Genomic DNA, 16,666 nt, shown 5'->3' on the forward strand with positions numbered 1-16,666 from the left:
GGAGAAAGACTGAGTAGTCAAGGATGACACCAAAATTGCAATCCTGTGTGACCAGGATAGTTGTACTCTCCATAGAAATAGGACAATTAGAAAGAAGAGATAGCTTGGCAGTAAAGATAATAAGTTCTGTTTTGGACCTTGTTGCAGTTTCCTGGTGTGTTGTGGGTGGATCATCTCAAAGAATTCAGAGTCAGACCACCTCTAATCCAAGTATAGGCATTTATTGAGGATTGACACCCCTCAAAGTGGGCTAGGTTCTAAGAGGAACCAGCAACTTAGTAAGACAAGACAGGCAATTTTATAGTGTAATGATGCTGATTATACAACAGAAATTATGAATATTAAAAATGCAGGAGGGGTTTGTTAAGGGATTAGGTAATGGGGAGGGGTCCCTTCTATGGTTCAGTGGTCAAACATCCTGGTCATACTGCTTTCTGATTGGCTAGCCATTGTGATCCTGTCTGGTCAAGATGGATAGTTAGGTATTGTGGTCCTGTCTTGGACTAGATGGATGATGTGATTGTGGTTGAGTACAACGACACACCTGTTCAAATATGTGAATTGGATCTGGGGGCAGGGGCTAGCTAGGGGCAGTGACTGTATTGAGTCTGGGGGCAGCTTTATTAGGATTTCATCAGACCTGATGAGTTTAAGATGTCTACAAGACATTCAGTATGAGATGTCTGGTAGGCAGCTGGAGATGCAAGAGTGGAGGTTAGGAGAAAGTCAGGGCTTGATAAGTAGATCAGAGAATCATCTGCATAGAAATGATAATTGAATCCACGGACACTGGTGAAATCACCAAATGAAATAGCACAGAAGGAGACGAGAAGAAGGCCTAACACAGAACCTTGGGGGACATTAACTATTAGTGGATGTGACCTGGATTTAGATCCAGCAAAGAAAGCTGAGAAGCAATGGTTGGACAGAAGAACCAGGAGAGAGTAATGGCTAGAAAACCTAGAGAGAAGAGAGTGTCAAGGAAAAGGGGAGGTTTGACAGTGTCAAAGTCTCCAGACAGCTTAAGAAGGATGAGGATTAAGAAGAGGCCATTAGATTTGACATTTAAAAGAGCACTGGTAACTTTGAGGGGGGCACAGCTTCAGTTGAATGATGAGATTAGAATCCAAGTTACAAAGAATTAAGAAGAAAGCAAGAGGGAAGGAAGTAGAGGCACTGGCTACATATGACCTTCTCAAGAAGTTTAGCCATTAAAAGGAGAGATATTGGATAACAGTTAGCTGGGATGAGTGGATCAAGTGAGAATTTTTTGAGGATGGGGCAGAGGTGGGCATGTTTTTACACCATTGGAAAGAAGTCAATAGACAGGGAGAAACTGAAGGTTAATAAGAGGAGGGATGATAGAGTAGACAATATTTAGAAGATGATGGCATGGAATGGGATCACTTGTGCATGTAGAGGGGTTCACACTGGTCAACCTGGTAAGATAAGCCTTGTTGCCACTATACAGACGAGGAAACTGAGGCTCAGATACATAAAGTACTTTGCCTATCACTGCAAAGTAAAGTAAATTACAGTGGCAGTATGTATAGCAGTTTATGACTGGTGAGTGGACATGAGGGAAAAGTGGGCCCTGAATGCAGTTCTAGTCCTAGCGTAGGTCACTATGCTGCCTTGGTCAGGTCTTGTTTTACTAATTCATACAGAGATGAATCAAGGAGATCCAGACAAGCATTTGTTGACTGCAAGACCCTGGAAACAGAAAAGATGAATTGTACTCCAGCACATCTTGATTTATCAAGTGACCAGGGATCCTTCACTCGTCCTACATGAGATTTACCAAACATAATGCTTCCACTTGTCCAGGCAAGTAAGCACAGATGACTGGCACTGAGTCAACAGCAATAAAAGCCAACATTTGTTTAGCTTTGTTCCTGTTCTGTCAGTGGCTGTTAGATCCTTAAAGGAAGTGAAGTCCCGAAAGAATCCCAACAGGACTCAAAAAACTACATGTTTTCCACATGTAACTATCATGCTGATGTCTCAGAGCAGTCAATCAAAAAGCAAAGGTCTAAGAAATTCTTCATTCTAGATTTAGCAGAAGCCCTGCTAGAATATGGTAGTAATGAAGGGTTCAGACCCAATTCTAGACACACAGTGAATGAGACAGTATTTAGTATGCCTTCTGATATGCTCCAGGGATGGCAAAAGAAATTATTTTTTGCTGCCCATGGGTTCTTCAAAGCCCTATGATTGATTAAGCATAGAAACAAGGAACATATATACACAATATGTCCCACTGGTGATATATACACATACATAGACATATACATACATACATACATATATATTTATATACGTATATGTATATGTGTGTGTGTATAAAACTAATGAGACACTCAAGCCTTGCAGAATGCCTACAGCTTGTACAAAATTATTTTTCACTTCACTCATTACCACAGAAGTTCACCATGTTCTGGATGATATCCAGAATTAACAAATTAGATACTAAACACTTAGACTTTTTTGCTATACAAATGACAAACATTAAGTTGTTATAAGAAAGGTTTAAAAATCTAGAGCCAGGTTAGAAGTAAATACCATATTGCAACTGCCTTAGAGAAAGGAAATCACAAACATTCAAATTTAATTGAATCAGTGTCACTGACACAATGACCGTGTGGATATAATATAGAGAATGCCTTACTTGCTCGGATGGAAATCCAAAGTTAGGGTCATCAAGAGCATCACGTATCTGGCTGTCTGGCAAAAAATCTAGTTCCAGAGCTAAGGATTCTCCCCAGTCAGTGTGATCTTCAGAATTACATCCGCTCTCAGACAAACCTATCTTTTCTGAAGGAACTTTTCCACTGTTGAGGTCGGACTCAGTTTCTTCGGCAGGATCAGCTGTCATCTTTTCCCCTATGAACAAACAAGCAGTGCTAACTGATAGATTGCTTTCTTTAGGGAGACCAAGATTTTGCTCGCTTCTCCCACCGATGATACCTAACCCCAGTTCATTTTCATCTACCAAATCCATCAGCCATGGAGATGTGACTCTTGTCTTTGGAAGGTGACTTACTTCCTTTTGGTCAGTGCTGGTAGTTACCTGTTTCTGTTCCATACCTGGATACAGATTCTCTTTTTCCAGGGCTAGAACTATGGTATCTTTGCGTTCAGTTTTGGGTATAAGATCCTCAGTTGCTGATACAATAGAAGCCAAATGGTCAGAGACCGCCCTGATGCCTTCAGATGGCTCACCTTCATGTCTTGCCTCTTTATCTTTCCTACCCTTTTCAGTATCAGGGGTTCCTTCCAGAAGGACCTCGACAGAGGAGTTTCTATTGGAAAATGAAGGCACTCCAGTGCTTCCATTGATAGACTGGCTAATCTTAGAAACCTGTACTCTCCCTTTGGATTCAGAAATATCTGTGATTACTTTCAAGTCAGTATCTGCGGGACATGAGTAGCTAAGACTTTCCTGCCTCAACATTCTGGACCCTTGGCTGTCATGGCTGAGTTTTGCTTTTTGGTTCATCTTGTTGGATTGTGGCATATTATCAGTGTACCCCTGTTCTGAAGCATTGTCCCAAGGGTTCTCTTTGCCAATACTTTGTTCTCTAGCAGTTGTTAAGCTAGAATCTGATGGACTCATGGGTGAGCTACTTTCTTCCCTCTTTCCTTGTCCCTCAGGAAAGGCATTACTACATAAACTTCCTATAAGCCCATATGTGGTTGAAGTTCCTACTTTCTCTTCAGCAATGTCACCTTCGTGGGTGGCTCTTATGTCTGGCAGAGGTCTGTTCTGTTGTGGTATTAAAGTATTACTGCATAACTGAGCTGCTTCTTTTTGGCTATGGCTGCCTACAGCCAAATTCTCATACACTGGTGTACTGTTCATTTCCATTTCAACAAGGGAGCCAGATTCCAAATTCTTGCTTTCTGGATTTTTGCCATTCAAAGTATTTGTCATTCCCCCTGAAAGATGCTCTTTGTTAGTTCTTTCTTGCATAGGGCTTATACTTCCCATCTCTTGAGGAGTATTGTTGAATGTACCAGCAGCACTATAATAGCTTCCATCTGTGGGCTTCAAGAGGCTTTGGCTGTCCTGCTCCTGAAAAAGTAGAACTTTCCCACCACCAACACTGTCCATTTCAGTAATCAAAAATCCCTTTTGCTTCTGATCTTCCAACTCCCTGTCTTTCCAGATAGTTGCCACCAATGGCTCATCAAACTGAATATTTTCTGCCTTCTGATGATTAGACTCTGGAAACATTATCTATGGAGAAAAAATTAGAAATTTTAGAGTCTTAAGTAGTTACTTGGCCTATTTTCTTTTTTAAAATATATTTTAAATTTATTTTGTTAAACACTTCCCAATAACAATTTAAAACATTTTAACATTCATTTAAAAATTTTTTTGAGTTTCAAATTCTCTTCCTCTTCCCCTACCCCTTGAGGAGGCAAGCAATATGATATTGATTATTTATGTGAAGTCATTGAAATATCCTTATCTAGAGGTATTCTACAGCTGAAATCAGGGGTGGGATTAGGAATGGGACAGATATAAGCAGAAGCTAACCAGAATGACCAAATATGTCAATCAACAATAATTTATTGAGTACCTACTATGTGCAAGACACTATGCTGGTATAGATAATATGACATAGTCCTGCCCTTAAAGAGCTTACAATCCAGCTGGGGGGGGGGGGTGGCGTATAAGAATCATACATATAAATAGTTGGTTAATTTTTTTAAAAAAAGATACCATATGATAAGTGAAAGGCAGTGTGGTTTGGCGGATAGAGGGCTGATTTTCACATCAATAATACCTAAATTAAGTCTTGCCTCTGTCAAATACTATTTTAGAGCTCATAGCCAAGCAAATGGACGCAGCATACCAGGAAACTCTTTATGTCATTAAGTTACAGAGGAGTTACCAATCTGCATTAGTAAAGGGAATTTCTACACAGGAGTTCCCTGTACAGAGGAAATCAATGTGGGAACCAAAGATAATGTTAAGCATCAAATGAGTGGTGCTAACCATAAAAGCCATCAGAGAACCAAGATGGCAGAGTATAGGCCAGGACCTGGCTGAACTCTCCCAATATACCCCCTCCAAACAACTTTACAATAATACCTCAAATCAAATTTTGGAGCAGCAGAGCCAACAAAAGGTCAAAGGGAGACATTTTTTCAGTCTAAGACAACTTAGAAGGTTTGAAGGAGAGGTCTATAAAATCAGGGTGGGTATAGGCTGGGGCACAGCAAGAACACCAGTGGTGAGTCTTGGAGGTAGCCACAATGGCGGCAGCAGCTTCTAGAGCCCTCAGCCCAGAGACAGTAAATGGTTCAGGCAAGTGATCAAAAAGAGATTACAGGGGATCTTTTGCTGGCACTGGGTGCAGCTGGCATTGATTTTTGGCATTGATTTAGTGTGATTTCCCACTCTATTACCCATACACAGTTCTGGATCACAGTTCCAGGGCAAAGAGGACCACTAGTGCTTGTGTCTGCAGTGGGGACAAGGGCCCTTCCTAGGTAAAAACCAGAGTACAAACCAGAAGGGCAGTGACCACACCTCTCCCAGGATAGCACTACCTTGGAGGCACTGAAAGCTTGCACACTCCCAGAACTAACTCTGAAAACAGCAGCACAAAAAAGTCTGAAGCTTGGCACAGTGCCTCCCTACCCCCAGGTGAGCAAAGCCCAACTTTAACATAAAGTTCACAGTAAAGAAACAGGCTGGGAAAATGAAAAGAAATGAGAGGGATGGCAGAAAATTATGAAAAGAGAATTAACAGCTTGGTAAAAGAGAAATACTGAAAATGAAGAAAATATTACCTTAAAAAGAGAATTGGCCTAATGGTAAAAGAGGCACAAAAATTCACTGAAGGAAAGAACTCCTTAAAAATTAGAACCAGACAAGTGGAAGCTAATGACTCCACGAGACTTCAAAAAACAATAAAACAAAGTCAAAAGAATGAAAAAAAATAGAAGAAAATGTGAAATATCTCATTGGAAAAACAATTGACCTAGAAAACAGATTGAAGAGAGATAATTTAAGAATTATTGTACTTACTGAAAGCCATGTTTGAAAAAAGAGCCTAGATATCATATATCAAGAAATTATCAAGGAAAACTGCCCTGATATCTTAGATCTTAGATACCTTAGAAGGTAATAATAGAAATGGAAAGAATCTACCAATTACCTCCTGAAAAAGATCCCAAAATGAAAACTCCTAGGAATATTAAAGCCAAATTTCTGAGCTCCTAGGTCAAGGAGAAAATATCACAAGCAAGAATATGCAAGCAAGAAACAATTCAGATATTATGGAGACACAGTCAGGATCACGTAAGATTTAGCAACTTCTACATTAAGGGAGCAGAGGGCTTGGAATATGATTCCAGAGGGCAAAGGAGCTAGGTAGGAATAACCTACCCTGCAAAACTGAGTATAATCCTTCAGGAGGGAAAAAAATGGGTATTTAATGAAATAGAGTATTTCTAAGCATTCCTGATGAAAAGACCAGACTGAATAGGAAATCTGACATTCAAACAGAAGACTCAAGAGAAATATAAAAAGGTACACATGAAAGAGTAATCATAAAATGCTCAATGGAGCTAAACTGTTTACATTCCTTTAGGGGGAAATGACACAAATAACTCCTAAGAATCTTATCATTATTTGAGCAGTTAGAAGGAGCCTGCATAGACAGAGGGAAGGAGTGTGAACTGATTATATTGGGATAAACTCCAAAAAAAGAATGTAGGGGTGAGAAAGGGAAAAGGAGAGGTAGAATCAGGCAAATTTTCTCACATAAAGGAGGTGCACAAGGAAAAGCTTTTATAATGTAGGGGGAAATGGTGGGGTGGGGTGGGCAGGCAATGATTGAACCTCACTCTCACTGGAATTGATTCAAGGAGGGAAGAGAATAGATGTACACACATACACCCACTCAATTGGGTATAGAAATCTATCTTATCCAATAGGGAGATATGAGGGGAAGGAGATAAGAGAAATGGAGTGGGGGGAGATTTTAAGGGAGAGGATAGATTGGGGGAGGCAATGGTCAGAAGCAAGACAGACTTTGGAGAAGGGACAGGATAAGAAGAAAAAGAAAAGGATAAACAGAGGAAAATGGGATGGAGGGGAATGCATAGTGAGTGATCACAACTATGAATGTGAATAGGATAAGCTAACCCAAAGAACAGAAGGGATAGCAGAATGGATTGGAAACTAGAATTCAACAACATGTTGTGTACAAGAGACACACTTGGGACAGAAAGTCACACAGAGTTAAAATGAAGGGCTGGAGCAGAGTCTGTCATGCTTCAGCTGAAGTGAAGAGAGCAAGAGTGGCAATCATGATCTCAGACAAAGCAAAAGCAAAAACAGATGTAATTGAAAGAGACAGGAAACTTATTGTTCAGTCATTCAGTTGTGTCTGATTCGTCGTGACTACATGGACTATATTATCCATGGGGTTTTCTTGGCAAAGATACTAGAGTGGTTTCTTCAGTGGATCCACTTCTCTAGTGGATTAAGGCGAACAGAGGTTAAGCAACTTGCCCAGGGTCATACAGCTAGTGTCTGAGGCCATATTTGAACTCGGGTCTTCCTGACTCCAGGCCCAGTGCTCTATGCACTGAGCCACCTAGCTTCCTCCAAATCAGGGAAACTATATTTTGCTAAATATGAAGTAACATCAAATGAATGTAATGAAGTAATGAAGTAGTAGACAATGAAGTAATATCAAAAAATTTTACAGCAAGTTTCTCTGATAAAGACTTCATTTCTCAAATATATAAGTAACTGAGTCAAATTTATAAAAAATAGTAGCTATTTCCCAATTGATAAATGATCAAAAGATATGAATAAGCAGTTTTCAGAAAAAGAAATCAAAGCTATCAATAGTCATATGAAAAAATGCTCTAAATCACTACTGATCCAAGAAAGGCAAATTAAAACAACTCTGAGGTACCACCTCACATCTACCAGAAATGACAAATGCTGAAGGGGATGAGGGAAAATAGGTACATTAATGGACTGTTGGCGGAACAGTGAACTAGTCTAACCATTCTGAAGAGCAATCTGGAAATAAGCCCAAATGGCTATAAAACTGTGCATACCCTTTGATCCAACAATACCACTATTAGGGCTATACCCCAAAGAGATCAAAGAAAAAGGAAAAGGACCTATATGTACAAAATATTTATAACAGTTCTTTTTATGGTAGCAAAGAATTAGAAATTGAAGGAATGCTCATCAATTAAGGAATGGCTGAACAAGTTGTCCATGATTGTGATGGAGTACTACTATACTATAAGAAATGATGAGGGGAGTGGCTTCAGAAAAAAACATGGTAAAATCAATATGAACTGATGCAAAATGAAGTGAGTAGAATCAGGAGATCATTGTGCACAGTAACAGCAATGTTGTAATGATGATCAACTGTGAAAGACATGACTACTCTGATCAATATAGTGATCCAAGACAATTCTAAAGGGCTCGTGATAAAAAAAAAATTGATATGCACCTCTAGAAAGAGAACTGATGAACTTAGTGCAAACTAAAGTATAACTTTCTTGCTTTTTTTGGAATATGATTAATATGGAAATATATTTTGCATTATTTTACATGTATAATTGATATATTGTTTGCCTTCTCAGTGGGTAAGGGAGGGGTGGGAGGCAGGGAGAGAATCTGGAACTCAAAATTTTAAAAGAATGTTAAAATAAATAATATTTTTAAAAAATTAAACAAAAATAAAGGTTATGGGAATTCAAATGAGGAAGAGATCACTGCAGGCTGGACTACTAAGGGAAGGTGTCACTGAAGAGGCAGGATACATATAATGTCTCTAAAGATGGCTAAGGTATAAACAGGCAGAGAGAAGGAAAAGAGGACATGTTTTCTACAGCTGTTTAAAGCAGCAGAAGTAAGAATTAAGCCAAGAATATCTGGATGACAACGAGTAGAACCACCTGGCTTAAGCAGAGGGGTCAGAATGTGAAGTTACGTCACAAAATGTACTTACCTGGAATGTGAAGACTGTACCTTGTGGGCATACTACAGAAAGAGCTAGCTGCCCTTTCTTCGTCTTCCACATAGTATTATTACTATCTCCAGGATCTAGATACTCACTTCTCCATCAGCTCTTTATAGCCACCAAAGTCCATAACACATTGATGACCCTGGTGATGCTCTGGGACATAACTGACCAACTACAGGGCAAGCAAAACATTTTAATCCAATATCATCAAAGTCACCAGGAACTACCTTTCTCAATTACTCTGTTCTGACAAAAGAGAGCCTCCCCTCCTTCTTTTTTTGTTGGGGTTACTAAATTCACATATTGAAAGTTGTGATGCAACATTCTATTCAGCTATATTTGCAGCTAGAGACATTAATACCATCTGCAACTATACTTCAAAGCACTAAAGGCAGGAATGGAGAGCATCATGTTCACGTGTGAGACCTTAGGTGTCCCACAAGCCCCAGAAAAACTTGAAAATAAAAGGTTGATTACAGGGATTCAAATTAGGCTGTCGTCATGGGTTTGAATACCTATTAAAAAAGTATATAACTCTAGTTTTGTCTTTTATAATTTCCATAGAGCCATCCTAAACTCCTTTATTAAAAAAGGCTTACATATTATACATTTGAAAATATACTTGCTTTCAGTGCCAAAGACTGACCCATGTAAAAACTCACATGATTCACATAAGGCAAAAAGGTTATTTTGCCAGTAAGTGTTAACCAAATACTAGGATGATTTCAACATAGCATATTTCACAGCTGTACCTGCTTAGTGTTGCTACTCCTAGCAGTTTTTTCCTTTCTCTCAGTTTTTTGTGTCAAAGATTTCTTGGATTGCGCAAACATTGGAACAAACTTCATTTCTGAGTTCTATAAACAATAATAAAAGAGCAAAGTCAAAGTAGAAAATTAAAAAGTCATTTAAAGCTTTCCCTTTTAAACTAAAAGATTAACCATATCAAATGTGTTCCCAGGTAAAAGCTTTCGATGCTACTGAAAAAGATACACAGAAGTAAATTTTTATAGTTGTCTAGAAAAATGTGGCTTTACAATCTACTTCACAGTTAGGCAGTGAGAAGTTATACTTTTGAATTGTTTTTAGCTTTTCATAGATTTTTTTTGTATCACTTTCATCTCTTAATATATCCCTCCACCAATCCCCTATCCAGAGAACTATTCCTTGTAATACAGAATAAAAAAAAAACCAAGAAGAAAAAAAGGCAATTCAACAAAACTAACACGTTAAACACATCACATCCCCCCACATCTGCAAAGAAGGGAGGGAATTGCACAATCTTTTTTCTCCTTGGGGACAAGTTTAGTCATCACAGTTACAGTGTTCAGTTTTGATTTCTTTTTTTTGTTGTTGTTGTTCTTTCTATTTTTATTGTTGTTGTACATGATCATACACACTCTTTTTCTAATTCTACTTATTTTTACTTTGCATTAATTCATAAGTCTGACCCATACTTCTCTGTATTCTTTGTATTTGTTTCTTATGATGCAATAATATTCCATGACATTTACATACCACAATTTTTTTGTCCATTTCCCAGTCAATAGGCATCTATTTTGTGTACAGTTCTTTGATACTACTTAAAAAATGCTTTTATAATTATTTTGGGCAAATAGGACATTTCTTTTCTATCTCTACTAGTAGGATCTCTGGGTCAAAGGATATGGACATTTAAATCATATTTTTAGCATAATTCTAAACTCCTTTCCATAAAGGACATTCCAAATCATAACTCTAGCAGTAGTGCACTGGTATATTTGTTTTTCTAACCCTTTAACAAAGACTACTAGCATCTTTTGTCATTTTTGAAAGTTTTCTGGTTTTGAGGTAAAATCTCAAAATTGTTTTGATTTGCATTTCTCCTAATACTAGAAAACTGCAGTAAACTTTCATATAGTTGTTAGCTTTCAATTCTCTTGAAAACTGCCTGTTCATATTCTTTCACCATTTATCCACTGGGGAATGGTTCTTGGTCTTACATATTTGTGATTGTTCTTTATATATCCTAGATATCACAGCCTTATCTTATTTCTGCATGTTTGATACAAAGGTTTTTTTCCCCAATCAATCACTTCCCTTCCTATCCTTGCTCCTTTCTTATCATTTATTTTGCAAAACTTTTCATATCATACAATCTATATAATCCATTTCATTTTTTGCGATCTCCTTTATCCCTCGTTTGGTTAAGAATCTGGTTAAGTCATAGCCATAAAAGTCATAGCCAACATTCTCTTCTAATTTTTTTTTTATGGTGTGACCTTTAAGGTCACATATTCATTTTGAACTTATTATGGTATATAGTGTAAGCTGTTGGTCTAAACCCAGTTTCTGCCAAACTGACCTCCACTTTTTCTAGTAGTTCTTATCAAAAAGAGAATTCTACCCTAACTAAATTAATTTATGTTCTTGAATTATGTTCTTGAACACAGAGTTACTGAGTTCACTGGTTTCTGATTCTTCCTCATAGCAGTTTCCACTGATCCATTGATTTCTGTTTTTAGCCAATCCCAAATACTTTATTACTTTATATAAAATTTGATGTCTAGAAGTACTACAGATCCTTCATTCCTCCTTTTTAAAATTATTTCCCTTGAGATTCTGAAACTTTTATTCTTCCAAATGAATTCTGTTATTGATTTGACTAGCTCTATAAAGTATCTCTTTGATAGTTAGATTGGCATAGCACTAACTCTGTCAATTAATTTAGGTAGTTTCACCTCATTTGTATTTTACTGGTGCTACCCAACCATTATCAATGACTCTTTAATTCAATAAACATTTAATAAGCACCTACTCTGTGTCAGGCACCATGCTAAGTGCTAGGGACACAAAAAGAGACAAAAGACAGTATCTGCCCTCAAGGAGCTTAAGGTCTAATATCCTTCCAATTATGTGTCATTTTTTTTTCTTCAAAGAGTGTTTTATAATTGTATCTATACAGTTTTTGGTGTGCCTTAGTAGGTTAACTAACATATATTACATGCAATTTGTATTTATTTTGAATGGGACTTCCCTGTTTTTTTCTCATCAATTTTGTTACTGCTGGACAGTAATGCTGTTGATTTTTGTGGGTTTATTTTGTATCCCACTACTTTACTGAAGCTATTGTTTCAACTAGTTTCTTTGCTGATTCTCTAGGATTTTCTAAGCAAATCATTGCGTCATCAGCAAAGAGGAATAGTTTTATCTCATCTTTGCCTATTTATGTCCTTAATTTCTTTCTTTTTTTATTATTATTATCACTAGCATTCCTAACACTACCCAAGAACAAAAGGGAAAGGGGTATCCTCTCTTTATTCCTGTATTTACTGGGAAAGCTTATAATGTCTTTCCACTAAATAGAGTGATAGTTTTGGGTTTTAGATGTATAGTTTTTCATATTAAAATGGTTCTAGCCTATGATTTGTAGGGTTTTTAGCATAAATGAAAGTTTTATGTTGCTAAGGGATTTTTCTGCATTGATCGATATATGCATGTGGGGTTTTTGTTTTTGTTTCTTTGGTGTGAGGGGGAAAGGAGTGTTACCTTTTTAACATGATTAATAATAACTGTTTTCCTAATGTGGAATCATATTTACATCCCTAGAGTTGGATTTATAATCCAACTTGATCTTGGTAAATAAGCAGGTTGAACTTTTGGGGACTAATGAGGTCTTATTAGCTGCAAAGTGCTGGAGGCTTTGAAAATAAGCTCACCTGGGAAAAAGAAAAGGGAACTGGGTCCTTTCTTGTTTGCCTCCATTCATTAGTAGGATCATCTGTTCTTTCATCGACTGTCCTGGTTGGAGAAAGAGATTAAATTAAAAAGCAACTATAACTCAACTGGAATGCCAATTGAAATATAAAAGAAACATAAAGAACTGTCCAACAAACAGTATTGACAATCCCTAAAAAGAAAAGCAAGAGCATTCGACACACCCACTCCCAAAATTAAACTGAGTGAAGTCTAGCTTCTTTCTGATAGACATATAGAACAAAGACTGGTTGGCATAGGCCCTCCAGATAAAATAATTTATGTCAGTAAAAAATTGAATAATAAAGTTAGATAATTATCCCCCTGTGATGGTTTAGATATAATCTTATTGGATGCCCCTGTAACTACTGACTGCCTCCTAAAAGTACTAGAAAGAACACTAGATTTGGAATGAAAAGACCTGGGCTTGAATATCTACTGCCACTTACTAGTTATATGACCTTTTACAAGTGCATTAATCTCTACCAGTCTAGGCTTCCTCATTTATAACACAGGGGGAGTTTTACTCTTTTGTCCTCATCAAGTGATCCTAGTTCAAGAAAAAAGAGGCAGACAGAATACAAAATAAGATTGCACTGGGAATTAGTATATATGCCTTCAGAGGGTCGAAAGAAAGATTTGGAACCATAGGAATCTTCAGAGATCATCCAGTCCAACTCCCTTATTTCACAGATGAGAGATCAGAGGTCCAGAGATATTAAGTGATCTGTTCAATATCACAAGATTTGAACCCAAAGCCCACCAAATAACCTTAAGCAACTCAATTTCTCACTTTTTGTAATTAAGGGCCATCAATGGATGGGAAAACTGTGAGAAGTAATGAGCATCTTCAGGTGCTTTGAGATCTATGAAGAGTGACGGTCAACAAAACTTTGCTGTAAAGCATTCCATACTATCTGGTCTCTGTAGTTCTATGCTCCTCTTCATAATGTATATAAGGAAATATCTATATTCAGTATTTTTAAAACTGAAAATATTACCCTAGTAAATGAAATTGCATTACTTGCTAGAAACATATAAAAGAAAAGCTATAACTCCTTAAAGCAAAAGCTTCAGCATTCTCCTCCAAAGAGCAAGTCTCAAGGCTATTCCTCTTGACAATGGAAAAACTAGTCAGAAAGAAAACAAAAATCCTTAGGATACTTTGTCTTCTGCCAGTCCACGCAATGTATTACAATTGCATTATTTTGCCTGATACTTCTAAATGGTTGGGAAGATTTCTCCCTGTTTCTAAAATTGTGATAATATTCATCTCCGCCCAAGTGATTTTTTGTAGCATCCTAGTTCCTTAGATAACAAATTTCTGCATCCTAAGTGGTGATAAGAAAGACAAGCTTTTTCAATCCTATGCTCATCATCCCATTCAGCCAGCCACTGCCCGAGAACCCCTGGGAAGTAAAAAATTTAAACATCCCTAATGTGCATCAGAAATATGAACATTTTTAATATAAAAAGAAAACTTGTGAGCCATCTTTGGGGTAAGCTACTACCTCTCTCCCCCAACTAGTTATCAATAGTGCCAACTCAAAGGTTACCTTCCCTATACTGACACCCCACCAACTATACTAGCTGATCTGAGACCACAAGCCTTTTCACTACCCAAATGGCTAACAGAAAACTACCTTTAGTGCTGCAACCCTCCTAAAAACCCAGAGAGTTGCCACCTAATTCCCACTGACCATTTAGGAAGTTGCCACTTTTCCCTCTTCCTCACTAGCTGATCTGAGACCACAGACTTTTATTCTATTCAGATAACTAACTGGAGGAGACCTAACTCAAAGCACAGACATGAGGAGCATCCCATCTCATTCCTGGCTTTGCCAAAACTTCTACTGTTTACAAGGTATATCCTTCAGTAAATTTTATTAGGATTCATAAGCTCTAGGCATGTGGTGTGCTTTTTTTTCTCTAAGCACAGTGCCTAGTTTGCCACAAAATCACTCAGTTAAAGGGTACTAAGTAATACGAACAGAAAAATCTGATCAATTCCCCTTTTCAATTATTTTTTGCAAACATCAAAAATAACCCTAGCTCATTCGGGAAAAGGAGCAGAGTACTAAAACAGAAGGGCACTACTAATGTGTATTATTATGGTTGATCTTGTTCTTTCAAAAGAATCCTCACTTCCTTATATTTATGCCCTGTCTACTGCTTACATGCTGCTGTTTTGATTTCTGTTGCTGAGAAAAGCTTGTATGACATTTTACTTTAGGTTACCTGATATCTGCTTGGCTACTCTCTTCTCCATCTTGTTTAGTGACTGTTGCTATTTCTGAATCTTCCAAATTAAAGTATCCTCCCATTCCAGAGTTCTCAGGCTTCATGTCAGTGTCTCCTATCCTTGGGATCTTTTTGGATTTAAGAACATGGCTTGCATCTCCTGATTTGGAGACAGAGGAGGAAAGATAAACAGGTATGTTATGCCTCACCTTGGACACAGTAGGTGGCACTATCATTCCAAATAATTCAAAAAGTTAGTTCACTGCTTGATTAGGAAATGAGAGGGTGCGGTTTATTTAATGAGTATGTGGCAAAATAAGTTGGTCCTGGAAGGTTATTGAATTGTAGAAATTCTTCTCAGCTATCAGCTAAATGGGAGTTTGGATTTAACTATTGTCCTACAAGTGTTACAACATTTAGGGACTGAGGACTTACGTATGCCTGATAGTCCTAATGACTTTTCTGTGCACTTAAGACATCACGAATTTTAAAGTACAAAGTATGCCTATGTCAGTTTAGTTGGAATGGAGAGCTAGGGAGGAAAGACAAGAGCAGAAAATCTTAATAACAATTCCCTTCAACCCCAATCCAAGCCAAGCTGATAACTCTAACCAATAAATCTTATGTCTCTTTTATTATTTCGCCTAGTCTGTTTTTAAGGTATTATTTTCTTCAGCATTTTTTTTTCCTCTTTACCAAGTTGTTGACTCTTTTCATGATTTTCTTGTATACTCTCATTTCTTTTCCCAATTTTTATTCTCTCATTTAATTTTAAAAATCCTTTTGGAGCTCTTCCAGGAACTCTTTTTGGGCCTATGACCAATTTATATTTTTCTTTGAGGCATATAATCTATTTTGGCTTTGTTGTCTTCTTCTGAATTTGTGTTTTCACCTTCATTGTCACCACAGTAACTTTCCATAGTCATATTCTGTTTTCGTTGTTTACTCATTTTTCCAGACTATTTCTTGACTTTTAACTTTATGTTAAAGTTGGGCTCTGCTCCTAGGGTGTATGGGGGCACTGTCCCAAGCTTCAGGCTTTTCATGCTGCTGTTTTCAGAGCTAGTTCTGGGGATCTGTAAGTTTTCAGTTCTTCTAAGGTGGTATGATCGGAGGAGAGATGTGGTCACTGCTCTTCTGGCCCATTGCTGTTCTGTGAGCCACTATAAACATTCTTTTCCACCCTGGAACTGTGACCAGGGTCCCTGCTTCCCTGCAGCCACACGGGCTAGTGTGCTAGTGTTCTTCCTTGCCCTGGAACTGTGATCCTGAATTATGTATGGGCAACGCAACATCCTGTGCCAGCAAAGACTTCCTGGTAATCTTCTGACTCCCATCTGTGGGCTGAGAACTCCAGAAGCCTCCACTGCTGATTCAATCACCCCCACTCATGGCCTACACTACCACACTCTCCACTCTCAGCCCAGGGAGACAGACCTTTCCTGCTGACCTTTTAAGTTATCTTGGGCTGGAAAATTGTTTCAACCTATCCTTTTATTGGTTTTGCTGGTCCAGAATTCATTTTAAGGCATTATTTTAAACTTGTTTGGAGAGGAATTTGGGAGAGCTCAGGCAAGTCCCTGCCTTTACTCTGCCATCTTGGCTCTGTTCCCCTCCCCACCCCATTCCATTCCAATAAGTCTTTGTTCAGGTTGCATCCCACACTTGGAGTG

The 16,666-nt window shown here is 37.9% G+C and overlaps 1 protein-coding gene across 1 annotated transcript in view; it reads right to left on the minus strand.

Moving 5' to 3' along the window:
- CUNH19orf57 (chromosome unknown C19orf57 homolog) overlaps positions 1-16,666 on the minus strand; it is a 41,968-nt gene that overhangs the window by 17,199 nt on the left and 8,103 nt on the right. Inside the window, 4 exon segments of the mRNA XM_027850789.1 lie at positions 2,669-4,240; positions 9,770-9,874; positions 12,716-12,797; positions 14,991-15,153. Coding sequence (XP_027706590.1) covers positions 2,669-4,240; positions 9,770-9,874; positions 12,716-12,797; positions 14,991-15,153 — 1,922 coding nt within the window.

The sequence above is a fragment of the Vombatus ursinus genome, unplaced genomic scaffold (genome assembly GCF_900497805.2).
Source record: "Vombatus ursinus unplaced genomic scaffold, bare-nosed wombat genome assembly UNPS02009173.1, whole genome shotgun sequence".
In the NCBI taxonomy this organism is placed as follows: Eukaryota; Metazoa; Chordata; class Mammalia; order Diprotodontia; family Vombatidae; genus Vombatus; species Vombatus ursinus.